We start from the raw sequence: 13,138 nt of genomic DNA, 5'->3' as shown, positions 1-13,138 counted from the left end.
CGCGCACAATGCACTGGGAGCACCACGATAACGGTGGAGGCGTTCGGCCGTCCACACAATGCCTGTTCGGAGGCGGAGGAGGAGACGCGTGTGTAGTGAATGCGGTGCTGTCTTAGAAGGTTGCTTTAGAGACGTGTACTGTAGTGTCCATTCCTTTCGGGTGTACATCAAGATATGAGAGACAGGCATTTCCTTTCCTTAAAACCAATTTTCATTTCATTTCATTTTCTTTAAGGCCCTTACGGCGCGGTTCAGGTATCCACCGAGATATGAGAGAGACAGGCGTCGTTTCTTTTCCTTAAAACCAATTTTATTTTTATTGTTCCTTCCCTTACGGCGCGCTTCGGGTGTCCACCGAGATAGAGGAGTTTCGTGGCGCACAATTTGTCTTTTATTTATTTTTTATTTCCGATCTTTTATTTATTTCATTTCTTTTTTATTCTCGTTTCTATGCTTATTTTTATTCTTTTTTTTATTCCGGAGTCGGTGGCCACCTGCGCTGCGCGTGACGTCGCTCGGTTTCGCGCATGCGCAGAAGTGGCAAATCTGGCCTCCGGCTCACGCGAAGCGCGGTGTTGAGGAGCCTAGTGAAGTTTTTCGCTTCAAAAATCTAAAGACAAATGGAATGATGTTTCGGCTCCCACATTTCGAGAACGGCTTCCCAGGGGGACCCGAAACGTCGTTTCATTCGCTTTCTGCCGGTCCCGTTTACATTTGTCATCAGCATGCTTGTTTAGAAATGTTTGAAAGTTTAAAAGCGGATTCTGAACAGCGTAAAAAAGAAAACAAACTAGTACAAGGAGTCTAAATCATCATCATCAGCCTGACTATGCCCGCTGCAGGGCAGAGTCCTTTCCCCTGTCTCCCTAATTAATCCTGCCCTTTGCCAGTTGCGGCCACACTATCCCCGCAAATTCTTAATCTCATCCGCCCACCTTTGGCTTTCTGCCACCCCCTGCTATGCTTGCCTTCTCTTGGAATACACCCCGTTACTCGTAGGGAGCAGCGATTTTCTTGCCTTCGCATTACATGCCCTGCCCAAGCCCATTTCTTCCTCTTGATTTAGACTAGGATATCATCAACCCGCATTTGTTCTCTGACCCACTCCGCCCGCTGCGTTGTCCTTAACTTAAGCTGAACCCTCTTTGTTAGCCTCCACATTTCTCCCCATAGGTCAGTACCGGTAAGATACGGCTGTTGTATACTTTTCTCTTGAGCGATATTGATGAATTGCCATTCATGAGCTGAGAGGATCTTCCATATGCGCTCCACTCCATTCTTATCCTTCTAGTTATTTCCCTCTCCTGATCCGGATCAGCGGTCACTACCTGCCCTAAGAAGATATATTCGCTTACTACTTCAAGCCCCTCGTTACCAATTGTGAACTGCTAGACTTGCTAGACTGTTGAACACTTTCTCTGAATTTTATCAACCTTTGTGAATAGCACAGAAAAATAAAATCGCTACTACTGAAGACATAAGGGAAAATGCAGGGATTTGTGCATTGCTGCGGCTTTGAGAAGTGCCCAAAAAAGCAATTTTTTAAGCGGCAAGCTTCACTAGGCTAGTCAACACCGGGTCTGGCGTGCGCAGCGATCAATTTTAGCCACATCTGCGCGTGCGCGAGTTCGCCGCGTAACGTCACTAGAGAGGCGCAGGTGGTCGGTGGAGCCGCCGCCGAGCGCGGCTCTGCCGGTCGACCTTCGCCGTCGTTCGCGTGCTCTGCGCGTGTTTACCGAGTGTGCATCGGCGCGTGCTCGGCTTCCTCGTATGACGCTCATCGAAGGTTTTCGCTGATATCCAGGCTTAACCTAAGCTAAGCGATAGCCAATTTTTATGTCTAAGGCAATTTTTGTGTACTGCATGGACATCTCTTCTTTACACTTCCATTTTCAGGGCTAGGTAATAAGTTTTGTGGCGGAAAAACACCGTGAAAATGATAGTAAGGTGCCAAAGTTATCACACTGGAATGAAATATAGCAACATGATCACGGGTTTACTACACAGTCACTCGATATTAAAAAGCAGCGTCGGCCCCGTGAAGAGCAGCGTCTGTGGCGTACATATACCTTTCGGCGCAGCATGTGTGTCAGGACGATGACGTATTCCAGGTTGTGCATGATATTCTTGAGCCAGAATCTCCGCACCAGCTCGACCACAGGCGGCACCGTGAGCATCACGGTGAATCTTTGTCGGCGCAGCTCCTCGATCAGAGCCCGGAAGAAGGCTACCGTGAATTCCTTGTCGCAGGTATCGCCCGGCCGGTCCCAGTGGATGTTCACACCCTGTTCAAGTCAAACCTCCGCTCAGAGTATGCCTCCATCCCGCTGTGCCCAACGGCGCAGCCTAACTCTGTCCCCGAAGCCATCGTCAGAACCCAGACTCTAGACGCGAGAGACGTCAATCATTATCATCATCATCGCCATGATCAGTCTGACTACGCCCACTATAGGACAAAGGCATCTCGCATATCTCTTCCATTAACCCTATCCTGTGCCAGCTACGGCCAACTTATTCCTGTACACGATCTGATCTCATTCACCCAACTAACATTTTGCCGTCCCCGGCTAAGTTTGCCTTCTCTGGGAATATAGTTTATCTTGCGTTCAGATTACATGCCCTGTCAGAGAAAATTTCTTTTTCTTGTAATCTTCTAGGATGTCATTAGATTACAAGAAAAGAGAACTGGCTTTAGCAGCATATGTAATTTGAAGGCAAAATAATTAATAGGATGTCATTAACCCGCGGTGGTCCAGCGGTCATGGAGCTCAGCTCCTGACCCGAAAAACGCGGGTTCAATACCGGCCGCGACGGTCGAATTTTAAAGCAGGCAAAATTGTAGAGGCAAGTGTCAGTGCACGTTAAAGAGCCCCGTGCGGTCGAAATTTCCGGAGACCTTCACTACTGCCTCCTTCGTAGCCTGAGTCGCTTTGGGACGGTAAACCCTCATATAAACCCTAAACCATCATTTATCCGCGTTCATTCTCTGACACACTTTGCTCTCTTGCTGTGTCTTAACATTACATCTATAATTTTCATTTCAATAGTTCGCAGCATTGTCCTCAATTTGAGTTTTATTTATTTTCGTTAGCCTCCACTATTCTGATCCACAGATGAGTAGCGTTAAGATACAGGTGTTATAGACTTTCCTCTTTAATAATATCGGCAAAATACCATTAATGATCTGAGAATATATTGCGCTCAATCCCGTTATTATTCCTATCTTCTCATTTCACTTCGTAGACTGGATCTGCGCTCACTACGTGCCCTAAGCAGACGAGCACTCCCTTACCACTTCCAGCGCCCCGTAACCAACAGTGCACTGCTATTACCTTTGGAGATCGTTGAACATTTCGTTAGTTGTCTCCATAGTTTTTCTGCTGTCTGCTCTCGCTGTCTAATTTGTTCATCATGCTTTGCAATTTATCCATTGAGTGGCTTCGCAAGGCAATGTGAGCAGCGAATAGCACATTATTAAAGTATTCTCCGTTAGCATTTGTCTCCATCTGGTTCTAATCCAGGTCTCAGTGTAAATACATAAAAGTCGGCACAAAAAAGGAAATAAATATTGCCCTGCCCGCACCACCGAGGCAGCATAAATTAAATAGGAGAGTGACCAAGACGTTCTCGCGCTAATCTATCACGACCTTCGCTGCCTTTTCCTCCGTTGCGAAACTGCGTTTACCTCACTTCTTTGGTACATAGTGCGATCAGCTAAGGACGCTGACTTGAATGCATATATTGCCAATGTGAAACGGGCGAAGAGGGTGGTACAAGCCGCAAGACACCACTAGCGCATGAGTGTATTCTTTATTGTGTCGTCTTCTTTCCGCCTTTGACGCTGAGAGCATGCCCGGTATCGCCTAGCAGTCTGCCATTTTGAAGAGTCTAAGCAGCGATGAATACAGTATCCGACCACTCTGGTGGCATAACTTCACAACGCCTGGGGTGTAATCGGGGGGATTTCAGTGTACCCACCCAATAATTTATTTATTTATTCACGTTGCCTCACAGGCTCCAAACATGGAGTATTGTGTGAGGGGGGGGGGGGATTACATAAATAGGGGTAATAACAGGAGCATGAATGACATGATTATATAATGCTGATTGACTGTTAATACTCATTAAGCCGTAAGAACATCATTACACAATGCCAACTGACTGTTAGTACTCACCACAAAACAATAAGAACATCATTACACAATGCCAACTGACTGTTAGTACTCACCATAAAACAATAAGAACATTATACAATAGTTATTGACGCGTCAGTAATTAAAAAAAATGGCTGTTATTTCGGTCCTAAAAGAAGCTGGATCACGAATATTGACGATATGTTCCAGAAGACCATTCCAGTGAACAATAGCATGCGGCAAAGCGGATGAATTGAATGCAACGGTTTTACCTGAAAGGCGTTGGAAGCTGAGATGGTTGTTTAAACGGCGCGAGGTGCGGTGAGGTTGCGCAATAGGGAGAGTCGAATTATTAGTACTATAGACTTTCTTGTGAAATAAGCAGACTAGGGCAATTAATCTTCGTAATTGCAAGGTACAAAGAGAGAGCGATAATTTAATGTTTGTGACGCTTGAGTGACGGTCATAGTTTCTCGAGATGAAACGCGCAGCACGATTTTGGACTGATTCAAGGGAGTTAAATAAGCCTGGTGAGGTGACCAAATGGATTATGCATACACGAGTTGCGGACGAACAAATGTTTTATAGGCGAGCTTATGGGTAGTAGCAGGAGTTCCATGATTCCGTTTTAGGTATCCTAAGGTCCGGGATGCTTTAGCTGTTATTTTCTGTATATGAATGGACCAGGACAAGTTACATAAAAAATGGACACCGAGGTATTTGTAAGAAGACACCTGAGAGACTAAGCTGTTATCAAGCATGTAATTGAACGACGAGTTAGATTTTTTGCGGCTGAATGTCATTAACTTGCATTTCTCAGTGTTAAGTGACATTTTCCATGATGAACGCCAAGCGGTTACATGATCGAGGTCCCTGTGAAGTGCAAGATGATCTGCAGGTGATCGGATTTTGCGGTAAATTATGCAGTCATCTGCGAACAAGCGAATGGTTGATGTAATGTTGGATGGCAGGTCATTAATGTAAATCAGGAACAGCAACGGGCCCAGGACGCTTCCTTGAGGAACACCAGATAGAACATCGCTAAACGGAGATGAGTGGCCGTTAACAACTGTGAACTGTTTACGAAAAGACAAGAAATTCCTTAGCCATGAGGTTGTTAGTGAGTCTAGGTTGAGGGAAGTAATTTTACCTATTAAGCGTGAATGCGCAACGCGGTCGAATGCTTTTGAAAAATCTAAGAATATGCAGTCTGTTTGGAAGTTCTCGTCCATATTGTGTAGTAGCTCGCTAGTAAATTCGCAAGTAAATGTGCGATAAGGGGAAGCTAGCGGGATGGAGTAGCTGCCTGGTGCCTTAACAAGCCGAGGCAGTGCTAAAAATCAGGGTCACTATCTAATGCCTATGCGCATTTCGTAAGCCTGTTCCCTTTTGCCCACGCGCTGAACTTCGCATCACACTTTTTTATGTCGTTTTAAGGCGAGGGCGTTAAAGGTCGGTGTCGACGTTGTCGGTGTCGGTTTAGCGAAAAATAACGGGCATTGCTCTGGCACGTGGTCCCTAGATTGTAACCTAGGAGACAGGTGGATGAGCTAGATCAGGTGATCTTGGGGCGTCATCACAACTTGCAAACTGGATAATTAGCAAGCTGCCCTCCTTGGCAGGTGGCAGTAAAATGATTGGTCGCTCGGGAAGAGCAACCTGGGGAGCACAACGCCCACCGCCGGGAGCACCTGCCATCGCACGGCAGTCTCGCATCGCTTAACAGCTGCACCACTGCTCAAGGGGGGTATAAGGACTCCGAGGCATTCATGAATGTAAAGTGTACAATGTCCTTCTGCATATACAGGAATTAACCCATTACGCTATCACTTCATAGCCTCAATGGCGAGTTTAACTCTCCCTTCCAATTTTTTAAGCCTGCTGCTGACTTTGCGTGTTGATATCCAAAATAGGTAAAGCACGCCATCCTATACAGCGAGTTATTATTTAAATCAAAGGTCACTCATGTATTCCCAATAGCTCTTGCGTAATGCACAACCGAACGCTCAGAAAAGGTAAAACTTTTATGGCGCACGGGCTGTAATGACCGAATAGGACGGAGATGCAGCACTTTTCTTAGCGCCAAGAGCATCAATAACTTTTAGTGTTACCTGCACACATCACTCGGGTTTACTGCAGCTTTGAGACAAACCCAACCGCTCATGGCTCATGCTCAAGTCGTGCGCTCTGAATACACCTCGTGGAGGTGCACTGAACAAAAATGATGAGGTCGGCCCTGTTCCCCTGAACCTAAGTCTCATTTTCTCACTACTCTTAACGCGGGCTGTGTTGCGCTGGCCTTGTAGGTGTTTTTCAGAGCATTTACATATGCTACTAAGGGTCTTTCATTGTGGAGCGCCTGCATTAGTCCTGATGTTTCCACCTAATTTATGCTTCCCGTCATTAATAAAGCCATGATTTGGAGCTCATAGTGTTTGTTCGACGTTGCGTGTTGTTCTCACTGGTGACGTAAACTTAATCTACTGCTGAGCACCTTGCTCAAATTTGGGTTATTTTTTTTTTGCTGGCATAAAATCTAGAGTTGTATTGAGTACACATAGCCCCTGCAGAAATGCATTTTCCAAGGAAATATCAATTTTAGGAGCCTGTAATTGTATAGTTTTTTACGTTACCGTTTCTGTTCATTAATGTTCTTATTTTCTTTAAACAGTGCGGCACGTCTGAAGTTGTTCTCACACTAAACAACCATTGCTAATCAGTACACTTTTACCCAGTAAGAACAGTAAGCGCCGGAGGATTATTTTGTCCGAGTTAGTGCGTTGCGACCACCCCGTCCCTAAAGAGAAAACTGTTGACCACCGGGATAGTAATTGCAGTAAGACTTCAGTATAGTTACTCTCCGCACGGACTAACCGTCTTGTAGTGAGGACTAAGTGGTGGAGTTCTGTTTTTTACTCTATAGTATGCCCTACACTACTTGTCCAACCCGCGATCACTCCCTTTCGGTCGTTCCGTCTTCTTGAATGACACGCAGATGGCATCATAACCCCCATGCCAAAAAGAGTGTATCATCCTGTACATTACATGTCTACTGACGGGCCAAATCTCCGAATACATCTTCTGGTGGCTCAAGTCAGCCTAGGACAGCAGATGAGTGCTGGAGTTCTGGCGTTACAACGCAGCATGCCGAAGGCCGTCTGCCTCGGAGAAAATTCATGAGAAAAACTCGCAAAAGCTGGCCCTCTCTACTCAGCCGAGCACGTACGTCGAACTGTTGCCTGAGGGCGTGGAGCTTGTTAATGACAGCTTCGCGGACATCGAAGTCCTCCACCAAGCGCACCAGCGAGGGCGAATCCCGGCGTGATCCTCCCAGTGTGACGTGGAGACGCATTTTCTTGCCCTCTGTCAGCCGCCTATCACGGAGGCTGACGATGGCATCGACAATGTCATCGTCCAGGGTTAGGCGCTTCATGGTCACCATCTCAGTCACGGCCAGGGCGTAGTAGATGAGTTCCGAGCAGTAGGCGGTTGGCAGCCGCTCCAGGACGTACAGGCGCCGGGAGGAGAAGTACCTTCAAGGGGGGGGGGGGGGGGGGGGGGGAAGCACAGATCCCTCGAATCCCTTTCTTTGAGTTGAACGCTCTCTTTGCCAGTTAGTGGTGATCCGCTATGGCATGCCACTTTAGTCACTACGATGATCGTTACTACTCCTTCCAGATAGGAAAAGAATGAAATTCTTCGAGCTTGCAGAGTTCAGAACCGACCGAGAAGTGGCTTGAAAGTTCACAACCCCTGAACGTTCCTAATACCTTGTAAAGCCTTAATCAAATCATTCAGACCACTGGGCACTTTTCAGCTTTGTAGAGGGGAGGGGGGGTATGTAGGGCACCTCCAAAGCTTAAATCCTCTAGATTGGGACCCACCCTTCTAAACCATGGTAGCTTAATAGCCACCCTAACTGCCCCAATACACTGCTGAAATGAAGACTATTTTGACATGAGACGTTACCATTGATGTAAGTACACTCTGAGTGTGTGCTCAAAGGCGTAGGCGTGAACGAGCCTGAATCATGAGCTGGGCATATGAACTAGTCCAGCGTAAAGCCCGGATGCTTCATGCGTGCGCGATCAACCGAAACCGAAACTGCACGAGAAACTAATTTGATTATAAATTATTTAGAGGTCATAGGAGAATACCTCATTGGTAATCAGTGTATAATAATGCCTTAAGCATCATTACTAAGGAATAAATACGCGCCCAAAAGTTAGGTTTCTATACTCCTTTCAGACTGGGATGCTGACAGCTACGAGGTGCGTTCTGTTCACCACATACATCAGTGAAAACCAGAAAATATTAACAAGTGAACTAACACTTAAGGGATAAAACAGTAGGGTTCAAATACTCCATGTCACAGCCGTCGCTATCAGTCCGCTATATTGTGCGAAAAGCAGATCCTGCAGTTTTTGGCTCTACTGGACAAGGAACGAAACATGTAAGAGTGTCGTCTATGTACTTGCTATCCAGGACGCAGAGCAGCTTCCGGTGCTGTGTGGCATTCCGGTGGGTGTAACTGCGACTGCCCGTGTCCACGACCTCCGTCATGTTTGGACCCGGGGTGTGCACCGGCAGGAAGCAACTCGGGTCCCTGTCCGAGGTGTCGTCGTAGAGCTCATCCTGCAGCATTGGGAAGCGACGTGGCAGGGTGGGCGCCACGGATTCTTACGGCGGCAAGACGTAAAAAAGCCACTGAACGCGAATGTCCTTGAAAAATAAAAACAAAATGACCTGTGAAACTACGGGTCGCCGGGCCAGGTCACTGGTCAGAAAGGAAAGAGTTGCTTTGATGGTATGCTACCAGACGATTAGTATGGTATGGTATGGTATGGTATGGTATGGTATGGTATGGTATGGTATGGTATGGTATGGTATGGTATGGTATGGTATGGTATGGTATGGTATGGTATGGTATTGTGTAGTATGGTATGGCATGGCACAGTATGTTAGGGTATAGTGTGGTGTCATCATCATCAGTCTGATTACACCCACTGCAGGGCAAAGGCTTCTCCCATGTCTCTCCAATTAATTTTGTCCTTTGCCAGGTGCGGCCGCTGTATCCCCGCAAACTTCGTAGTCTCATCCGCCCACCTAACTTTCTGCCGTCGCCTGCTACGTTTGCCTTCTCTGGGAATCCACTCCGTTACCCTTAAGGACCAGCGTTTATCTTGCCTTGTGGTATGGGTATGGTGTGGTATGGCTTCATCGTACGCTAGAGTAGCGAAGCACACGGGGTTTATAGAAAAGAATGAAAACTGGTTTCGAGGAAGGGAAATGGCGCAGTAACTGTCTCAAGCATTTAGGTGGATACCCGAACCACGCCGCAAGGAACGGATAAGAAGGGAGTGAAAAAACAAAAGACGAAAGATGTGCCGTACTGGAGGGCTCCGAAGTAATTTCGACCACCTGGGCACCTTTAACATGCAGTGACATCGCACAGCACACGGGAGTCTTTTTGCGTTTCGCCTCCATCGAAACGCGGCCGCCGAGGTCGGGTTCGAACCCGGATACTCTGGCTCAGTAGCTGAGTATCCTAACCACTGAGCCACCGCGGCAAATAAAGGACACACCGAAAGTTGTGAATGAGACACGGAGTGAGGAAGTGCAGAGCTGCGCGTGCTAGTTACTGCGCTTTGCCTCACTCTTCTTTAACAGAAGCTCCCGCAGAAGCTGAAGCGCCTACGACTAGTATTCGTTCCTTTTTTTTTCAAAGCACACCTAGACAGCGTGTATAGGCAATCTTACTACTTTTACCTTCTATACGTTTCTTTCCTTGTGGTAAGGTACGGTATGGTATGGTATGGTATGGCAATGTATGGTAATGTATGGTATGGTATGTCATGGTGCGGTATGAGCCAGGGTTTAAAGGCCCCGAAGGTGCGCTTGGGCTATGAGAAACGCCGTAGGCTTCCTCATCGTACTTTAGCATCTCGAAGCACAGAAGGTTTCTCCATTTTTTTTTACCTCCTGCCCGATTCCTTTTCTTAATACGTAGCGTATTTCAGGGCTGCTTTCAAAAGTTCTTTGTCCGTAGTTCACTGAAAGAAATTTCAAAAATTGGCTGTAGTTTAGCTCTGGCTAAACCTGAAGTGACGCGATAGCTACAGCTGGCCGACTGGAACTCGCTTATTGCGCTATGCGTTCCTTCTTCATCTTCGTTCCTGGACGTAGATTAATTTTCTGCACCTCTCCACTCCTCCCCACTCGATTTCGCCGGCTCGCCGCCCGCCGGCATCTGCTCCGCACCACGGTGACCAATCACGGCGCCGCCACGCTGAAGGCTTAAAATTCTAGAGGAATGTAGGCGCGCGGCGCGCACACCAGCTGCGTGCTCTGACGTAACTCCGCGCATGCGCACAACTGACGAGGCGGGCGGCGTCTGCTCCGCCGTCGGCGCAGCGGCGAGGTGTGTGGCGCGCACACTAGCTGCGGGCTATGACGTCACTCTGCGCGTGTGCACAGCTGGCGGAGCGGTGGTGCCACGGCTTAACGCGCAGCCACGTTGACCTCTCGAAGCGGATGGTGTAGCTATCGCTACAAATACCTCGCTCTATTAGCCTTCATAACAAAGAAAATAACGCACAGGGGTTTGTAAAGACTACATCCATAAAGCCCAGCTTCCTCACAACCTAAACACGCAGTTTCTACGCCGCTTTAAGCACATGGTCTGCTTTGACGGGCTACTGAAGATGGGGGGTAATAGTATTCGCCGAAAGTTGAAAGAATCTACACTTGGAACCCCTATGTAAATAAACTCCACCAAATATTCGCCGAAAGCTGAAAGAATCTACACTTTGAATCCCAATGTAAATAAACTGCACCAAGTTGGTCGCAGTGAGCATCTATATAAGTAATTTTACGCCTTATTATCTGGCGATGGAATTTATGTTCCTCTAATTGCGTCTGAAATACATTTACGGGCTATTTAAAACTGGGAAACTAGAAGGAAAATGCGCGTTCGAAGCTTTTGAGGCAATTATTAAACGATAATCAGCAGGTTTCATTACCACTATCATCTTTATCATATCTCCACCTGGTGACTCACCAAGAACGCAAAACGTCATGCGCTGACCTCCATCACGTGTTATTTTTTATTCGTTAGTGGTTCGCAATTCATTGACGAATTAGTAAACCATACATTTTTCTTTTCAGTGACGTATTTCACGTGCGAATTCTGTTGCGTACATTGTAGGAGTGCCCTGTTCCAATCGCCGTCCTAACTTCCATAACCCATTTCCTGACAGCCATATATCCCATCCTTACTGCCCACCCGTACCGCTACTTCTCAGGGGAGGTCAGGGGATTCTACTCGGGCCCGCTCCCCCGGTTGTGGGTCATTACAGTAGTAGCCCCCCTTCCCCCCACACTTTTTTATTTTGCCTCCTTCGGGTGGCAGAAAATCACAACTGCCCTTGGGCATCCTCTTGTATATTAGAGTTGGATTAAGCCTGTTGTACGTAAGTAGTGCAGACAGGGGCTATTATTTTTCAATCCTTTAGGTGGCCCCATCCTATAGAATGTCCTTGTGCAGCCACACGAACGCGTAGCCGCCGTTGCCCTTTCACTCGTCACTGTCGCAACATCTGGTTGTTGCCAGCGAAATTGGGCGGAGTCGTCGTTAGCCCTTCTGACGAAAACTGTTCCACGAGTACCTTGTCTGTCTCTCTCCTGCTCTTCCTTCCAACTAATCGCGACCCGATGCAGCCTTGTTCATTCGCAAAAGGATGGAACGGAGGAACCATGACTAATCCGCGCCGCCTTAAAGCACGTAGAGTTTCCTCCCAGATCCCTGGCCTTCACCAGGAGACTGAGATGTCTCAATGCTTTTGAGCCTAGTCACCCGTCTCAATGTATTGACATGTGGCACACGCTTGCACATTGTATTCTTGATCCAGTTACAGCAGCTGAAGAGGGCTGTGCCGTTCCTTTGTGCGGGCGCAGATGCTACGGATTTCGGGAAGACATGGTCTGGTAGGTTCCGCCTACTCCCGCTGCTGACGCGCGAATACCTGCCGACGCGCGAGCTCTCACCAAAGTGCGCGGGTCCTACCTTGTTTATGTTCCGAGCACTCTTGGATCTTTCCACACCCGTGGCAATTCTGCATAGCGCGAGTCCCTGCTGGCCTATATTTTAGCGGTATGGCAAGGCACTGGGTTGTCCTGATTTCTGAGGATTAATGCGGTATTCATTATACGACTTATCACTCAATAAGCACAAGTTCTCTCAGTTTAACGGCTTGCTTTCTTTAGCGTGGGAGTTCAGGCACGTGGCAGGGACTTGCGGTGCTTCTAAATTAACTGTGACTCGAACCCGCACGTAATATAGGCTGTCTACGGCTGATCTCTGTGGAGCTGTCTACACTGTTGGTACGTGCAAGCCATGCATGGAGACGGCTCATAAGTTTCAGTAATGAAAAGGAACTTTCTTGCGTCTTCTTCTGAGATAGAACTTAGAACTAGCGAACGGCGGACAAGATTTTGTCACGACAACTTCCTGTGTCTACCTTTTCTTTCTCATATAAGTGCGTGAGTTCTGTTTCGGGTCGAAGCGCCCATTCAATGTTAGCGAGGTTTTGCGGAAGAGGAAACGCCATTACCACAGGGGGCAACCTTGCGGTAGTGCTGGACGTCGTTGGGGCGATGGTGGTGCCGGACGTCGTTGAGGCGATGGTGGTGCTAGACATCGTTGAGGCGACGGTGGTAGAGGCCGAGGGAGTGCTCTGCGACCTGCAATCAAAGGCCTGTCAACAGGCTGAGCGGAGATTACAGGATTTCAAAGCGCTCCAGTCGCTTTCGGCCCGACTTACAGTAGACTACTAATATGCCGTTTGGGCGTTATTTCTAGTACCGTCGACGTTCCGGCCTAGTCGACCGAAATAATGTCCAGCATGAAGTGGAGAGGTTAAGGGAGGGAAGCTTCCTTGCTACGGGCTGGTTCAGGTTCGTGCATTTGGTTGAAGGAGCCGAGCATTAGATATTGCACTTCTATT

At 47.7% G+C, this 13,138-nt stretch overlaps 1 protein-coding gene across 1 annotated transcript in view; it reads right to left on the bottom strand.

Moving 5' to 3' along the window:
- LOC149333271 (uncharacterized) overlaps positions 1-13,138 on the bottom strand; it is a 36,252-nt gene that overhangs the window by 11,142 nt on the left and 11,972 nt on the right. Inside the window, exons 6-9 of the mRNA XM_089557693.1 lie at positions 12,746-12,875; positions 8,608-8,768; positions 7,360-7,666; positions 2,070-2,285 (exon numbers count right to left, since the gene is read on the bottom strand). Of these exons, the coding sequence (XP_089413819.1) occupies positions 2,070-2,285; positions 7,360-7,666; positions 8,608-8,768; positions 12,746-12,875 (814 nt within the window). The remainder of the gene's footprint in view (positions 1-2,069; positions 2,286-7,359; positions 7,667-8,607; positions 8,769-12,745; positions 12,876-13,138) is intronic.

The sequence above is a fragment of the Amblyomma mixtum genome, chromosome 8 (genome assembly GCF_055824585.1).
Source record: "Amblyomma mixtum isolate Tamu chromosome 8, ASM5582458v1, whole genome shotgun sequence".
Classification (NCBI taxonomy): Eukaryota; Metazoa; Arthropoda; class Arachnida; order Ixodida; family Ixodidae; genus Amblyomma; species Amblyomma mixtum.
This window is presented reverse-complemented; position numbering and strand designations above follow the sequence as displayed.